The sequence below is a fragment of the Micropterus dolomieu genome, linkage group LG22 (assembly GCF_021292245.1).
Source record: "Micropterus dolomieu isolate WLL.071019.BEF.003 ecotype Adirondacks linkage group LG22, ASM2129224v1, whole genome shotgun sequence".
Lineage (NCBI taxonomy): Eukaryota > Metazoa > Chordata > Actinopteri > Centrarchiformes > Centrarchidae > Micropterus > Micropterus dolomieu.
This window is the reverse complement of record NC_060171.1, coordinates 12513831-12530726: the sequence shown is the minus strand read 5'-3', so window position 1 is coordinate 12530726 and position 16896 is coordinate 12513831. Positions and strand designations below refer to the sequence as shown.

At 38.6% G+C, this 16896-nt stretch overlaps 1 protein-coding gene across 1 annotated transcript; it reads left to right on the top strand.

The window, feature by feature from the left end:
• The first annotated feature begins 519 nt into the window (after positions 1–519).
• On the top strand, positions 520–16838 carry LOC123961572 (caldesmon-like). The gene is made up of 16 exons (XM_046037061.1): positions 520–951; positions 3914–4039; positions 4516–4837; positions 4996–5345; positions 5592–5652; positions 6106–6141; positions 6256–6323; positions 7104–7350; positions 7503–7628; positions 8225–8268; positions 8353–8431; positions 9176–9307; positions 9388–9516; positions 11510–11581; positions 12834–12870; positions 14942–16838. Exons 1-16 carry the CDS (start codon positions 878–880, stop codon positions 14956–14958), a joined length of 1920 nt encoding a protein of 639 aa, XP_045893017.1. The 5' UTR covers positions 520–877; the 3' UTR covers positions 14959–16838.
• The last annotated feature ends 58 nt before the right edge of the window (positions 16839–16896 follow it).

The following is a 16896-nucleotide window of genomic DNA, read 5'->3' as shown; positions in this document are numbered from 1 at the left end:
AAGCCTAATCTCTAGAATCCGTCATGGATAATAAACTGATGTACAGTATGTGCATAGTAATCTGGACAGTGGTTTTGAGCAAATACTGGACTGACATTTAGTGGCAAACAAAGTGGTCTATAAAGGAACAGGTTGGAAAGGAAACATTTTTCAAAAAGACACAAGAGCTACAGCACATTATACAGAATGGGATAATGCAGGATAACGCAAGACAAACTAACAGAAACAATCTGAGAGAGTCTGAAGTCAGAGATCACGGGAGGGGAAAGTGAGACAGAGTGAAAAGAGCAGGAGTCAGGTTGAAGAGGAGGAGGGAGGCTAATAGAGAAAGTAAGGGGAGCTGAGAGGCAGGCGTTGCCTTTTCTGGTAGTTAAAGTCACTGAAAGAACAAGCAGGAATTCTTTGTGCTGCAGAAGGGCTGAGATATAAACCAGACTGTAGAAGTTGATACATGAACAGAGGGGAGACACTGCTGTTCATGGACTAAACTTCAGCTACTGCTAAGGTATTGTAAACCAACCGGGACTGCACTTTTTTATTTTTCCATCCATGTCATGAAGCTGTCCTGGGTGGTCCACTATACTTTGAGGTGTTACTAATTTGGACATGCTTTTTTTTATTGAATTTAGTTTTCTTCTTTGCAGTTAGAGTTAACTTAAACCTCACAAAGCTGTAAAATGACCTTGATGAAGAATTTAGATTCATCAATCTCTGAAACTGAAAGCTGTGTTTCTCCGGTTGATCAAGAATGCAATCTAAGATAAACCAACTGATGAGCGATTGGTTGACTGACTGAATTGTGCTGACTGTAGCACACATGATCTCATCTCAGAAACGCATATTTCAGTGAGAAAGAGAGGAGATTCTTTTGGGCATCATGGACGATGACTTTGAGCGCCGCATGGAGCTGAGGAGGCAGAGGAGAGAGCAGATGCGCCTCGGGACTGACAAGTGAGTGAAACCTCTAAGAACATAAATGTGCAAAAAAACACATACACACACACAAGCACGCATTTATGGACTTAACTCAAACAGAAAGGTAAGTTCAGTAGAAAATGCATGGTGATAATTTCATTGAAAAATAAAATCCTTCTACACAGCATCTTAAATTGAAGCATCATTATTTTATCAGTGTTTGACTGTCTGAATCACGACTCATAAAACAAACCAGGTACATTTCTAGCTTCACACCCTCTTTGATCATCTTTTATAAACCACGTGTGCAGTTTTTGCTGAAGTTATTAGACACAGCTTCTCACGGGGAATTCCCATCTATAATGTGCAGTGTTGTTTAATAATCTAGTGGAAGAGATTTTAGAGGTGTTCAAGATGTTTCTCCACCAATCCCTTTCTCTCTTGGTCATCTAATGATTCACTAATCATGCAAAGGCTTTGAGACAGATGCTCAGTGATTGAGATTTACTGTGTGCATTTTTACAGAATATGCGTCTGTCTTAAGGTTTCAGCATTTCTGCATAAGGGATTTGAGAGTGCCTGTGTAGAAGAGCAGAGCAGAAAGCACTTGGATGGTGCTCAGGCGATGACAACTTAATGATCTGGCCTTCTTCGCTCATTAGGGAGTCAGTCGGCTGTGCTGCTGTTTAGATGTGTCTCTCGCTCTCTGTCATCTCCCTCCCTCTCTCTTTGTGCTCACATAACTGTTACAATACCATTAAAGAGTTATTGCTGATATCCACTGTAGTGGTAAAATACACAGGTTTCAGTCTTTAGACTGTATCTTATAAGATAAAGAGAACAAAAGGAAAATGATGTACAGTGATAATCAGTAAACTGTAAGGGAATACATAAAATTGGCAAAAACTCAGGTCTAACTGGAATGTCTAAAAATGTCCAGCACAGCTCAACATTACAGTACTACATGCAGATAAAGAGCGACAGTAATTTCACAGTAAAACAATATAAACCATAAAATAAGGATCAAACATTGGGGTGATTTTTTTTATTATCAGAGCCTACAGACACTAAACTCTCAAGACTAACCGAAGAAAAAGGGACATTTCAAAATATGTAAAAGAAGAGCCCAGGTTTAAAAAATACCTTTAAATTGGATGTTTTCAGATTTTAGAGCACAAAATGTGTATTAATCCACAGCTGAAAATAGTTCCCAATACATGGACTTTATACTTTATACACAGCTGTTTTAGGAAATCATTCAGCCTTTTTAAAATTAAACTGTTTATTCATAATTGTTTTAAGATTTACATCTTCAGTGGAAATGAACAGGCTTTGGGGCTGACACAGACAGGTTGGGGATCTCGCAAAATATTGAGAGGTGGACTAACACATAGTTGTTTTTGGTGTTTTCATTGGATTTGTAGAAAATATAGAATATTGTCACTTTTATGTCCTAAGGGATGATGGTGAAATTTGGCCGTGACCAAATATAGTGAAGATGTTCATACAATTAATCACAGCTAAACACATGTTTTTTTTCCAGTTCAGAAATCAGTTGCTGCCATATCAGATGTGCTATCAGAGTTCCAGTGAAAAACAAGACGTTCCTAACAATTTTCTCACAGTCCTGCAGTCAGCCCTGCCAGCAGTGCCCACCCAGCCTCTCTGCAGCCCGAGGAAATGCTGCAGACGCTGGAATGTTTTGAGTGCCATTTTTATTTCAGTACAAGATAGCCTGCTTTGAATGCTTCAGACCCCGGCAGTTTGCGTTAGTCGGTTCTATTCAATGGGGCTTTACTGGCATGGGAAACAGACATTTACATTGCCAAAGCAAATGTGAAAAATGAACATGAAAATAAACGAATAATATATATAATATATATAATCTTATAATAATATACATACAGATATATATATTTATTCTCGTCACCTTTATTTCAAGCAGTTCTCCTGTTAGCCAAGAAGCTTCACTCCATTTGTTTTGTTTCAAGTCCCTCCGGGCCTCTAGCTTTGGATGGAACAAAATCAAATTGAATTAATCCTCAAAGATTTGGATGGAGTAATATCGAATTGAATTACTTCCTCACTGATTTCTCGGGGCATCCTGTGCCATTTAGAGAAACTTTTTCCGGAGGATTTGACTCACTTGTTTCTGTTTTAAAGACAGAAAGGATGCGTGTGGTTCTCATCACCTCTACCTCTCACAACATCTGCAAATCATTGTGTTTGCGGATTCAGGAAGAGCAGGGGGAAATAATACCCGTGCTCTATCAGTGGGCCATTTCAAGTGCTCTCCGTGCCTCATAAAGCCTGGTAACGCTTGGAAAGATATAGCCTGGCATGTGGACGTTGAAGTTGGATGAAGGTCAATAGCAGGATGTGTGTGAGGTGGGGAGGATGGAAGGGAGAATGTGTGTTTCATATTATTTCTTAGTCTTTTATCCTTCTGTTGTGGTTTCCCCCATCTCAACCATTTCTTATGAGGTCAGCTTAGCGTATGACCCGAGGGGTCATCAGACACAAAATAATGTGTATATTTTTTCCTGTGAAACACAAAAACCATAAAATTAAGATATTAATCACAACTCAACACAAAGGACAAAATCTGAAATGAGGGTGTTATTTATATTTTCTATTTACAATATTAATAGCTGATATTTACATGCTCACATACAAACTTCTGAGAGTAACATTTGCTATTCAATTTATTTGGTATCCTTTGTGGTAATTTTTTTAAAACTTGAAATGCATTATTTAATGTTAGGCCACTGATTATTGTGCCCTCAAAACACAACTATAAATATATATAACTGGGCTATAACAAAACTATAGTGATGGCTTAACTTCAATAGTGAAATTTAAGTTTGCACAGACACGAAGTGTGTTTTGTTTGAATGGTTTTTTTTATTTAGTTTTTTACAATGGCTGTCTAATTTTGGAGTAAAAATACATTAACATAACACTATGTATCTATTAATATAATATATATATATTTCAGTGTGGGTTACACCAACGATGATGATGAGGAAGAAGCTCGGGAGCGAAGGAGACGTGCAAGGGAGGAGAGGAAGAAGATGAAGGATTCAGACGAGTCTGGAACCACTGATGTCATCGACACAAACAGGTTTATGAGGTTCAAAACGTAGATTATACTGTCTAGTGGGACAAACCAGGAAAATGGGAGGCAGGATACACAAGTTATATAACAAAGAAAGTAAAACTTTCCAACTGTGATTTTATTCTTTCAGTCATCAGAGTCTGCACCATTAACAGCTGTCATTTGTTCGACAGTAAATAGTTGTTTTTCTGACAGTGAGCTGGGTGAGTCTGCTGCTCTCACTATTTGAACATCCCTAGGTATGTTCAGGACCAAGAGCCTGTTGACTTGACCAAAAACAATTGTGTGGCTTTTAACTGTTGACTTGTTAAACATTAAAAGTAAACTTTGACATTTTACAGCAATACATTCTATTGATATTTTGCTGTCCGTTAATCTATTGACTCGAGTTACACATGCAATTAACAGTATTGCTAGTTAGCTATACATCAGGCACCCATAAATTGATAAAAACTCAGAGTAGATATTTCACGTGCCTACAGTGTAATGGAGACCGAGGCCTCCACCACCTCCAGTGCTGGAGGTGCCGATGATGACCAGGCTTTGCTGGAACGCCTGGCTAAGAGGGAGGAGCGCAGGCAGCGGAGAATGAAGGAGGCCATGGAGAGACAGAAGGAGTTTGACCCCACCACCATGAGCACCACCAATGGCACAGACAGCTCACTGGAAGAGCAGTCGTCCATCAGCAGCAGACAGCGACACACAGAGGAAGAGGAGGAGAAGCAGGAGAAACCAGCCCAAGAGGAGGTCACTAATACAAACTCCTGGAGGAACGAGGAAGAGGATACGAAGGAAGATGAGAAGGTAAAGTGAAAGATGTCTGAAAGTTCAATATATAGAGTGAGGAGAGAGATTATTAATAGCGAGAACAAGAAATGAGATATGGCCTCTTATTTTAGATTTCTGCTAACGTTTTTGTTGACATACATACCTAAATTGACAAAATCTAACTTATTTTATAGGAGATTGAGGAGAAGGCTGCAGGAACAGACGTAGAGGTCGAGCAGCCTGGTTTACAAAGGGAAGAGGCAGAAGAGGAAACTATTCCTGATGTTGACAAGGAGGATGAAGAGAGGAAGAGAAAAGAAGAAGAAAGACAGCAAAAAGAAAGGGAAGAAAAGCTCAGGATAGAGGGTGAAGAAAGGCAAAAAACAGAAATGGAGGAAAAGCTCAAGAAAGAGGAAGAAGAACATCAACTAAAGGAGGAGGAGGAAAGGAAGAGGAAGGAAGAGGAGGAAAAACAACAAAAGGAAATGGAAGAGAGGCTGAGAAAAGAGGAAGAAGAAAAACAGAAAAGGGAGATGGAAAAGAGGCAGAAGAAAGAGGAGGAGGAAAAAAGAAAAAAGGAGATGGAGGAGGAGAAGAAGAAAGAAGAGGAGGAAAAACTCCAGAAAGAAATGGAAATGAAGAAGAAAAAGGCGGAGGAAGAAAAGCAGAAGAAGAAAGAGGTAGAAGAGAAGAAGAAGAAAGAAGAGGAGGAGAGACGGAAAAAGGAGATGGAAGAGAAGAAGAAAGAAGAGGAGGAAAAGTGGAAAAAGGAGGCTGAAGAGAAGAAGAAAAAAGAGGAAGAGGACAAGCGCAAAAAGAAGGAGATGGAGGAGAAGAAGAAGAAAGAGGAGGTACTGTTGTCATTTATTTGTCTTTCCTACCAACAGCCACTTCAAAAACCTGGAAAACTCAAATGAAGATGCTGGTATTAACTTTCCAGTAACAGAATAATGTAACACAAATCCTTAATCTTAAACATTAAGTGACACTGGTGGACCACATTTGATTTATCCAGGCTTTGTTCTCGCTTTCCAGATATTTGCTGCATGATATGGTTTTGCAGTGTGGTGACAGATCACTGTGCATGCCTGTGTTTGCCTCATGGATGAAAAGAGGTGGTGGAATGGAGATGTCACAGTGTGATGTGTCTTCAGTTTACATTTGTTGCATTCACTGCCAGGCATTGGATTGCAGCAAAGTCTGATGGCTTTTTTGTGGGTTTCAGCATTATTTGTTTCCACTGAGCCTGCGGTCTTTTTTATTATTTTAATCATTTTTATTCCATTTCTGTCTTCTGTACAAAGGAGGAGAAGCCGAAGAGATTTGGTTTTAAGGAAAAGGTAAAACAAAATTGATTGTCATTCACGATACCTAACACATTCTTCTCTAATATGGAAGATGTAAGTAGCAAGAGTGTTTTGTTGTCTAACTTCCCTCCCCCCTCTTTTTGTAAGAATGAACCAACCAAACAGAATGAAGCGCTCTTTGAGAATAAACTTAAGAAAACAGAGAAGACAACAAGGTAAAGTTGGCCATAGTTTTGAACATACACCTTTCTTGTTCATCTTTGTGTATTCTTGAACTTGCTATTATGTAAAGGCATTAGATTACAGGCAGACGTTTCAAATTCAGATGTGTTGTTTTAGCCATGCTAGCCGCATGACTTTATGGAATGCAATGTCAGGTCCACCATTTGGTCAGTCGGTCCACCATTTTAGTCCACACTAAAATATCTCAACAATCATTGGGTGCATTTCCATGAAACACAATACACCTGGTAAAGAAAAGGATCTATAATGGTTATTTTTATCCTGAATGCAATCAATGTGGTCAACAAACTATGGTAAACTTAAATTTGAGTTGAGAGTGTAGGCTGTACACAATGGGTATTAATGCGCTGTTGTACAACTGAGCAATCTTTGTTCTGTTAATGTGATGTTTCTATCTTGTGAATATGTTTGTGTTTACATTTTCCTGCTCCGGCTTGACAATTGATCATCGGGTCAAGATTTTAGTTTGTTTAATATATATTTATAACCAAAAACCTATAAAACTAGATGGCGATCCTATGGGCCTCAACTGTACTTTGTGTTTAGTTCTAATTAGCAAATTTTAGCATGCTTGCTAAACTAAGTTGATGAACATGGTAAACAGTATGCCTGGCAAGTATTGTGAGTCAGCATGCAGACATTTGATGATGAAATTTTAATAATTTTCAATTCATCACTCCATTTGAGGAATGAGGTGTGAGTTTGTTTATAATTGTATTGATCATTAAATAATTGTGTGTGTTTGTGAACAGGGACAGTGTTCCCTCAACCAAGGAAGATGACGCGGAGCGAAAGGAGGCAGAGCGTAAGCTGCAGGAGCTGAAGCGGCGACGAAACGATGCAGAAAGTGAGGAGTTAGAGAAGATAAAGCAGAAGCAGCATGGCGCAGAGGCCGAGCTGGAGGAGCTGAAGAGGAAAAGAGAGGAGAGGAGGAAGATCATGGAGGAGGAGGAGAGGCAGAGGAAACAGGAGCTGGAAGACAAGAAAGCCAAAGAACAGGTGAGAGTGGACTTCAACAATGGGGTGTAAAGAATAATTTTACTTTGCTTTGATTTGATTAGGTGCCTTTTGTAACGGATTCGCCCTACAAAAAGGGATCACTTTTTAACCCATGAAAAAAGTGTGACAGCAAATTGTGGTGTTTGTAACAGGAGGAGAGGAAGAGGATGAGAGAAGAGATCGAGAAAAGAAGGGCAGAGGCTGTAGAGAAGAAGAAACAGAAGGAGGAAGACTCTACAAAACCTGCCTTCACTATCAGTCCCAAAGGCTCCTCAAAGGTGAGTTTTGGAGCAGAGGTTCAGACATCATAGACAACAGTAACAACAGATGTGTTTGTATTTGTTATCTCCAGTTGTGAGAAAGTGCAAAATAAGCATAGTTATATTCATTTTCCGTCTATGGTCAAACATGTTTCGTGGCCTAATTTGGTTGTTTGGTTTGCTGTTTCAATTTCAGTTTCTAATTCCTCTGATATTACCCATATATTGTGAGTTGATGAGAATAAAAAAAGAAAATATATGTGAGCTGGCATCAGTGCTGTACTTAAATAAGAGTATTTCTAGAGGAATGTTGAGAAATGTGTGTGTACAGTGGAGGTATAATTCACATCAGTACTCAGTGTGTGTGAGAGCTGTGTGTATGTGTGTATCCTGGCTCCCTGACAGCCAGACACTCCAGTTCAGTTCAGTTCAAGCACCAACCAACACTGTGCTCAAGTACAGAGAGACCTTCCCAGGGACGGTCTGGTCTGCCTCTCAGTGAGGTCATCTTGGAGACAAGAAGAAAGCCAGGACAGCTTGACCATGTCCGAATTTACTTGTGCGCGTCAGTAACAGAATGGTTTATAACCTGAACCTATGCTTCTTTTGTACAGATTGGGGAGAAGGCAGGATTCTTGAGCAAATCAGCCCAGAAGAGGTATTTTACAATCAAAATAAAATTTAATTAATAAACCACTCTTATATTTGAGAGCCATACTAATGTCCCATGTGTTCCACACAGCACTGCCGCCAGAGTGTCTCATACTCCAATTGTCTCCAAGATAGGCAACAGACTGGACCAGTACACTTCTGCCATCCAGGTGAGACTCGACAACGTTATCCACTATCCTCGGCAGTAGCAGAAGAAGTACTCAAATTCTTCACTGAAGTAAAAGTACCGATACAACAACGTAAAAATACTTCCTTACATGCAAAAGTCCTGCCTTCAAAATCCTACTTTATTAAAAGTACATAAGTATTATCAGCTTAATGTACTTAAAGCATCAACAGTAAACATACTAATTTTGCAGAACAAAAAGGCCCCTGTAACTGATATATTTTCATACATTACATTATTAGATTGATGATGCAAGATAAATCTGAGGGGGGACGTCAGATGATTTTTGAGGTTGGAAAGAAAACAGTGGGTTGAATCTTTTCTGTTTTCGTTAGATATTGAATAATTTTAGCTCTTTATGGCTCAGTGTCATTTAAATGACATCATCTGAGTTGCTTGGAGAAGAAATCTGTTTTTGGTGGAACAGAAAACAACTCATAGACATCTTAAACATGACAAGAGGAAGAGTTTTTTTAAAGGGTTGCAAGCCAAAAAAGTTGGAAACTTCTGGTTTAATCGGTAAGGTGATTAGTAACTATAGCAGTCAAATAAATATTGTGGAGAAAAATCATAACATTTGCCTCTAAAATTTAGTGGAGTAAAAGTATAAAGTCACATAAAATGGAAAAAGGTAGGTACAAATAACTCAGAATTGTTCCACTACTGATCCTTAACGTAGCACTGTTTTTGCCCATCTAAAAGTTAAATGCATCCTCTATTTCCACAGGGAAACAAAGATGTCAAATCTCCCAAGTCTCCTGTGCCAGATATTCCTACAGGAGGCACACGTAGCATCAAGAGCATGTGGGAGAAAGGCAATGTCAGCAACTCCTCTGACAGCCCAGCCCCTGCCAACAAGGTGAGAGAAAGACACAAAGAGGGGCGGATCGAGAGATTTACTCATACGTGATTGAGTATTTGAAATGTCTCTTTTCCCAGGATGTGGCTGGTATCAAAGTAGGCGTGGCAGGACGTGTCAACAGTTGGATGGCAAAGCCTGCAGAGGCGGAGAAGACAGCAGCACCTGAACCAGCAGCAGCAGCATCACCAGCAGCAGCAAAGCCAGCAGTAAGGCCTGATAAATCCCTGTCTTGATCACACACACACACACACACACACACACAAACACACACACACACACACACACACACACACACACACACACACACACACACACACATCACACACACTATTGTAAATTAGACACCGGTGTTACTTCAATAGAGTAATCCCTTGATATTCTGTGCACGCTAATGTGCTCATTTGCACATCAACATGCCAGTCTTTTGTTGGCTGCAGCAGTTATATCTGAGCTCCGAGACTGAATAAAGTTGCTGTCTGGAGTCTAGTGACACCACATGGAAAGTTTGCTTCACAACATCTGTTAAAAAAACTCTAATAAATGTGTTTAAGCTTAAACCTGTGGGAAATTGTTGGGCGGAAGAATAATAATATTCTGAGCAGCAAAGTTAGGTGTCAGGTGGCTGAATGTCAACGTGCTTCCTTGCACAGCCGTTTCTACATGCTACACATCAATCACTTTGGCCTCTGTAGGAATTTCAAGATTATATTACAGCCCATACTATAGAGTACTTTCAAACAGTTATCTCAGTTTTAGTTTTTTGTATTTGACTCACTTTCAGTCAAAAAAAACAATATATTTCAACTTCACTGTGACTCCATATTTAAAGTCTCCTTCAGGCAAGGGTAAAAGGTCACCTCCCTTCACATTTGTCACATACAGAGACATTATCTTATTTCACAACACTGACAACAACAGCCAACTAGTAGACCTTGGATGATGAATTTAGTTTATTTATTATAATTTGACGCAGAGAAGAGGGGTGAGGTCACTTGTAACACTGTGTCCTTTTCTTAAAGTAGACTACCAGCTGCTAATCTTACCAGGTCTTCTGGAGACATTACACTATGCGGAATGACGTCTGACATTGTTCTAGTGGGAAATTTATGAGCGAGATATCTTTAGTGTCAAACGTCTTGACCAGAGAAGCTGTTATAACCTTGCCATTACTTATACGGCAACATCTCCCCCTGATGGATAAAACTGTACAGCAGTTTAATGCATGTCTGAATTCCTGTTCTTCTGTACTCTCTTTGTGTGGTTTCTGTGTTGTTTAATTATAATTTAATTACCTATATTTCCCCTTTGCAATTACTCCTTTCCTTAGCTTTCTGCACTCAAACATTTCCTGCTGTTCTTTGTCTACTCTTCAAACTGGTAAAGTTACCATTTTGCACACATTTCACCTTAACCATACCACTAATAATCAGAAGCATAAATACATTGCTTAAGATTACACCAGCCACCCAACCTTTTTGGCTTATGACAATAAAGCAGCGTGCAATGGGGTTTCATGTTTCAGATGTCTATGAGTTGTTAGAACTTCCATCAAAGAGTGATTTCCTCTCTAAACTTCTCAGATTATGTTATTTATATAACAGTTTGAGGGCCAAAGATTATCCAATATTAACAGATTAGTCAAAAAAGTCTGTTTTTGGTAGAAATTTATTTTTCCTTTTTTCCTGCCCCATTAAACTTCCATGACCACTGAAATTTATTGTGGGACCCTTCGCAGGTGACTGTTGTGGTTCATGGTTGGGAACCAGTGCAGCAAATTACCTAACAGTATACAAAGTGGTTAAAACTAGTAACAGTAAAAGTCTGGATACACATTAATACACAATTATTAACAATCTAATAATGTCATATATAATCATATATCACTCACACAGTTTTTTCTGAAGAACAAATATTATTACTTCTGGTACCTCAAGTACTTAAGTACTGTATTTAAATACAATTTTGAGGTACTTGTATTCTATACTTCTTCTCCACTAAATTTATTTTAGAGCTTCATAATTATATTGCAGATTCAGATTATTAATACAAAATCTAATCAACAAGTTCAGAGATTTAGATATGTAATGTGTATATGTATATACATTCACATAATGAGTACTTACTTATTACTTACCTTTACTTACTTCTTCCCCCAATGCATAAGACTAACAGGGTCATGGTTGGTCTTATTTGTCACAGAATGTGAAACCAGGTGACATCGGTAGCAAGCGTGGCTTGTGGGAAACCAAGAAGGGCTCTGCACCTGCCAAGGTAACACACACACACCCTCTTCTGCAAAGGAGGGGAGATGTTAATGTTTTAAAAGGCTTGATAGTGACATGACCCTGTTTGTTTGTTTCATTCAGTCTACCTAATAGACAGGTGAAAGAGGTAATTTGCAGATCTGTGGCAACTACACTCAATGCACGTTCCACTGGCACAGAGTGATTCATCTTTGTGATGTTTACGCTGTTTTCGTGCTGTGTCTACACACATATGATGGAGGTCAGTGTTGCCAGATTGGTTTCTTTAATTTGACAGGTAAAATTTTTTTTTGGAGGGCTGTGATCATTTGGACTACTTTTTGTACTATTTGGGTGATTTTTTTTGTCAACAGAAAGTTCGGCTATATTCGAATAAATCATGTCAACGTCATTTCAGTTTATTACAACTAAGGCTCTGATTGGGCTCCTTTTTGTCAGTCCAATCTGGCAACTCTGCTGGGGTTGTTTCTTTCTCAGGTCACTCAATTAAAGGTAAACATATAGTTAACTTATTGGGACTGTATAGAAATTATTAGGGTTGGTGGGGGTTGAGAAAAGGAGGAGGTTATTCGTTATTTTCTTTTTGTCTTTTCCCATGTGAAATTTCTTGGAAAAAAAAACTGTGAACAGGTCATAAAAGGTGTGTTCGGCCAAACGCAGAAGGCATGAGTCCCGTTTTACCACTTGGTGGCTATGTGGAAATTATTGTTTCATTATTGTTTCATATCAAAGTTTAAATTGGGTGACACCATATTTAATTGTTTATTCGCTTTTAGTTTTTAATGGTAAACTAATTATAACATTTTGGTACTGTTAAAATATTTTTTGAAATGTTAGGGGAGGATTGAAACATAAAGTGAACCTTCTTCCCCACATAAATAATTTTTTATACAGTCCCGAACTCATTGGTCTGTATATGCTTTAAAGAATTTTGAGTTTGAATCTTTGAGTTGCCTGAACTGAAAAGGAATGCAATTGGTGTGGATTTCTGTTTGTTATACATTCATCATATCACTCCAACACTTTCACTCCCACCTCTTAGTCTAAAATATATCCACACACACTCAGTGCTGTATGATTTCCTTTATTTTCAATAAAACAAACACTATTCATCCCGTGCACATGACTAAACTCAAAATTGAACCTATAATTTCAACACTATCAGCTGATTACAGTAGGTAATTCTGAATATGTGGTTTACTAGTTTTGTTCCCCTTTCCTTTATTTTGTCTCTTTCCTTCATTCCTTCTGGTTTTTAGGTGGCATTTGGAGGCAAGAGCAAGTTTGCCACTAATGGTAAGTTTCTTAAGTGACTGTAAATAGTGGTTAAATGTACAGTAACTTAGTACATGTACTCAAGGATCATACTTCAGAACAATTCTGAGGTTCTGTGCTTGAGTATTTTATTTTACTTCATAATTTTACTGCACTACATATCAGCAAAACCACATTATCACATCTCCACATTTATCTGACTTCTACAATCACTCTCCAGAGTAAGATTTTAGATAAGCCTACAAAACTTATGATTAACTTAAGCACTTTGCTTCTCTAGGGAGCCATCGACAAATGTCCTGATCTGGTTTTCATTTCTCAGAGTTTTTGTAACTCACACTTTTTCCAGGGTGGGGTAGCCCAACTGCCAAACTGGACAACCAAATATGTTGCAGTGCTACATGCTAAACGAAAGTGTAAACCTTGACCAGCTACAACATGTATCAGTTATAATAATACAAAATATATAGCATAACACTGAAAGAAGCCATTCTGCGGCATAATGAGTACTTTTGATACTTCAATAGGAATAGTCCCATACATTTCTGGAAACAGTTATTCCCTTTCTTGCCAAAAGTTATATCTGAAGCTAAATATGAAGCTTCCCAAAGCAGCTGATTAGCTTAGCTTAGCATGAAAACTGTAATCAGGGGGAAACAGCTAGCCTGGCTCTGTCTAATGGTAAAAAAAAAATCCTCCTACCAGCATATCTAAAGCTCACTATATTATTATATTTGCTTGTTTAATTCGTATAAAAACCGAAGTGTAAAAATAATTTGTGGTTTTACGAGATGTTGTGTCTTGGACTCATCCTTGGCTGGGGGCAGTAACTTCCTGAGGTCAAAGCTAACTGGTGCTAAGCTAGCCTAATGGGTTATTGTCTCCATTTTCATATTGAATGGACAGATCGGTATCGATTTAACTCAGTAAACATATTCCCAAAATGTTAAACTACATTATAAGCACATTTTCCTTATGTACTTAAGTAAAAATGTTTGAAATTTACCTGTAATTAAATATCTTTATATTTTGGGTATTTCTACTTTTCCTTAATTAAAGGAACTGAATACTTCCTCCACCACTCTACTAAATGTTAAACCAGAGTTTATCGTGATCAGTGCTGGGGGAAGCAGAGGTTAGATGAAGTGTGTCTGCCCTTCAAAACATTTTCTGGGCGAGGGGGGCAGGCCAAGACCAATTTATAGCCCCCTGTGGACTCATAACCACTACAACTCACCAACACTCCTTTGTGCCAGTGTAGCTGCTCACTGTAAATCAAATCTGCTGCTGGGCTCAGCTCTGTAGTCTATATTTAAAAAAAAACCTCACCCTGACCTTGTTTCCCAGTATAAAGAACCTTCCAGACTCCTGGGATGGCTGTCGTGTCTTTGCAGTTTACTGTTCACCCAGTGCCACCTAGGATGTCCAATGCCACGCATGGGGGTCAGTGAGCTGTTAAGCATACCAGAGTGCAGCTGCTTGATTTTCACATTACAATTGACTGCTGGAGAGGATTACTAACTGTTAAAGCAGCAAATCGGGCTTGATCACCAGGCTTATTCACTCAGTGTTGATGATAAAGACCTAACATGTATTCCTAGGGACAATTTAAATATGCAATAATCATGAAAAAAGACATTAAATGTTTGCTGATGATGTAAAGCTATCTTTCTACTTCGTGTTCAAAAGTCACATTTCTTCTGACATCAAGCCCTGGAGGCTTGAGCAAAGCGTGAACAATAGGAATGGAAAAGTGTTTGTCGAGTGTCAGCTTCGACCATAAATAGCGATCCTCGTTTGTAGCCATCCTCACTTCTTCATCTGAAATAGACTGCATGAGGAATGAAGTAAAGGGCAAATGACAAAATGATAGCTTTCAATCACACAGACAAGTGTCCTGGCTTTGACTGCAGGGTAAATGTCAGCATTAGTAGAACAGTCTCTGATGTACAAACTCACATACAGCATACTAGAAGTATGGATGAAAAGTATTAACAGCCCAGAGACTAATCCCAACACTCTGATAAGTAATGCCGTTTAAATGACGGATTCATTGACTAATGCATCTTTAATGTCTCTGTCTCTCTATTAGCAGGTGTGAGACCCTAACCATTGACATCCCCTTTTTAATCAAGCCTTACCTGACCAAACACAAGGCTGTGCTACTGTATGTACATCCATTTCCCTTCAGCGTAACCTGAATGAATGAAGCATGAAGTTCACACCAGAGTGAGGAAAAGGCGAGGGACCAGGATGAGTGACATTTAAGGATTCCAACATCAAAGTCTCCCAGCTATACCTTTATGAGTAACTTTTGCACTGTCCCCAAATCCTCGAATATGTCATACCTAGTAAGGGTTTTGAGGACAAATAACCACATGTTAAACGCTTAATAGATAATGGATTGTGTACTTTCCATCTGTTTAATCAACGTTGGTCCTTCCTTCCAAATCAGTCAGATTTCTATCTGGATGCCTAAATGTCATATTGCTTTCAAGCCACACTTTTTGTGATGTATTGTCATATAGCTTATACCCAATAACAAGCATTTGTGTTTTATTATCGGGCGCACTCACTGCTTTTTGGGGTGATGGTCACTATTTTGACTCCATGTGATAAACAAGGCTGTCCATCTCACTGCTCCCATATTAATTGCAGTAAACTGCCACTGAGCTGGATGTTGGGTTATTAACCTGTACATAAATGAGAAATCTCATAAGTCGTTACCACTTTCTAATAAGGGACCCTTTATAGAGGATTTTAAAATAGTAACTAATGACTTGATTCATGGTAAATTAGTCAATATTGAGATCCAGTTTTGGGTTACTAGCGCTGTGGCTCTAGGGATGGCATCAGTCAGTCTGTTGGTCCATCTCTTTGGTCCAGACTGAAATATCTCTACAGCTATCCCAAAGATGCCCAGAGAATTAATCTTTGTTGATCTCCTGACTGACTTTTCATCTAATGCCATCAGAAATTCAAATATTTCACGTATCCAGTGAAAAATCTCAAAATCTATTGGATGGATTTGTCACAAAATTTTGTACAGACTTTCATGATCCCCAAAGGATACTAACCTTGTCAGCTCAAAATGTATTTCAGGCTATTTAGCAATTGCTAGCTTGCTAACAAAGGGAAGATGGGTTATACCTGCTAAACATCAGCATGTCAACATTCCTTACCGCTGTGCCTAAGTACAGCATCACAGAGCAGCTAGAAAATCTGTAGACTCTTAGTCTTGTTAGCTCTTAAATTAATCAGAAAGACTGTTTGACTATTCCTGGGAAAGATTTGAAGGGCATCTGGAGCAAAGTTAATTTATCAACACTTAACAACTGCAAACTGAATGGGTTATTATAAAAAAGAAAGACATATTAATTACTTATAAGCATTTATAAATGCAGACTTGTTGGCTCATTATAAAATGAGTTACAAAGCTTGTAAACCCCTTATAAAGAGTGCCTTATTATAAAGTGGTAGCTATAAGTCCACCACTTCAGATCAGAAGATAATATCAGTAGCACATTCTGCCCAGGACTGCAGCCAGAGTAACGTAGTGTGCAAGCAGTTCAACGTTTCTGTCAGCAACACGTGGGTTTGTTTGTTTTTGACTTGTGGAAAAAATCACATTATAATCTATCTATGAATACATGTGCAAGCGAGTATCCACTGTAACAAATGTTCAGTGACAAAATGCAAAAACTATTTAACAAGCAGGTAGCAGTATCAGTTTACATGCCATTGCAGTTTTTTCTGCAGTAACAATAAAGGTATATAAGACAATGGCAATATACCCTCTGCTTTAGCAACGGCTGTAATAAACTTTATCCTGGTGTACCCTGGTGTTCTTGTCAGTCAGCAGTGCACATAAGTTGAAACCTGCCAAAATGTATTGTGAGTCTTCCAGTATTGTTGTGGTGGATTGCTTTGTTTGAATGAAAATTATTGTTTGTACTATTGCTTCAGCAATAAAAAAAGGATTAAAAGTGTTGGAGTTCTGTTGTATTGATTTTAACTATTGGAATGAAATGTTGCTTCATCTCCTTC

Coding starts and splice junctions, on each gene's coding strand:
- LOC123961572 (XM_046037061.1), top strand. CDS start 878: ATGGACGATGACTTTGAGCGCCGCATGGAGCTGAGGAGGCAGAGGAGA. Junction 952..3,913: donor ATGCGCCTCGGGACTGACAA/GTGAGTGAAACC, acceptor TATATATTTCAG/TGTGGGTTACACCAACGATG. Junction 6,142..6,255: donor GATTTGGTTTTAAGGAAAAG/GTAAAACAAAAT, acceptor TCTTTTTGTAAG/AATGAACCAACCAAACAGAA.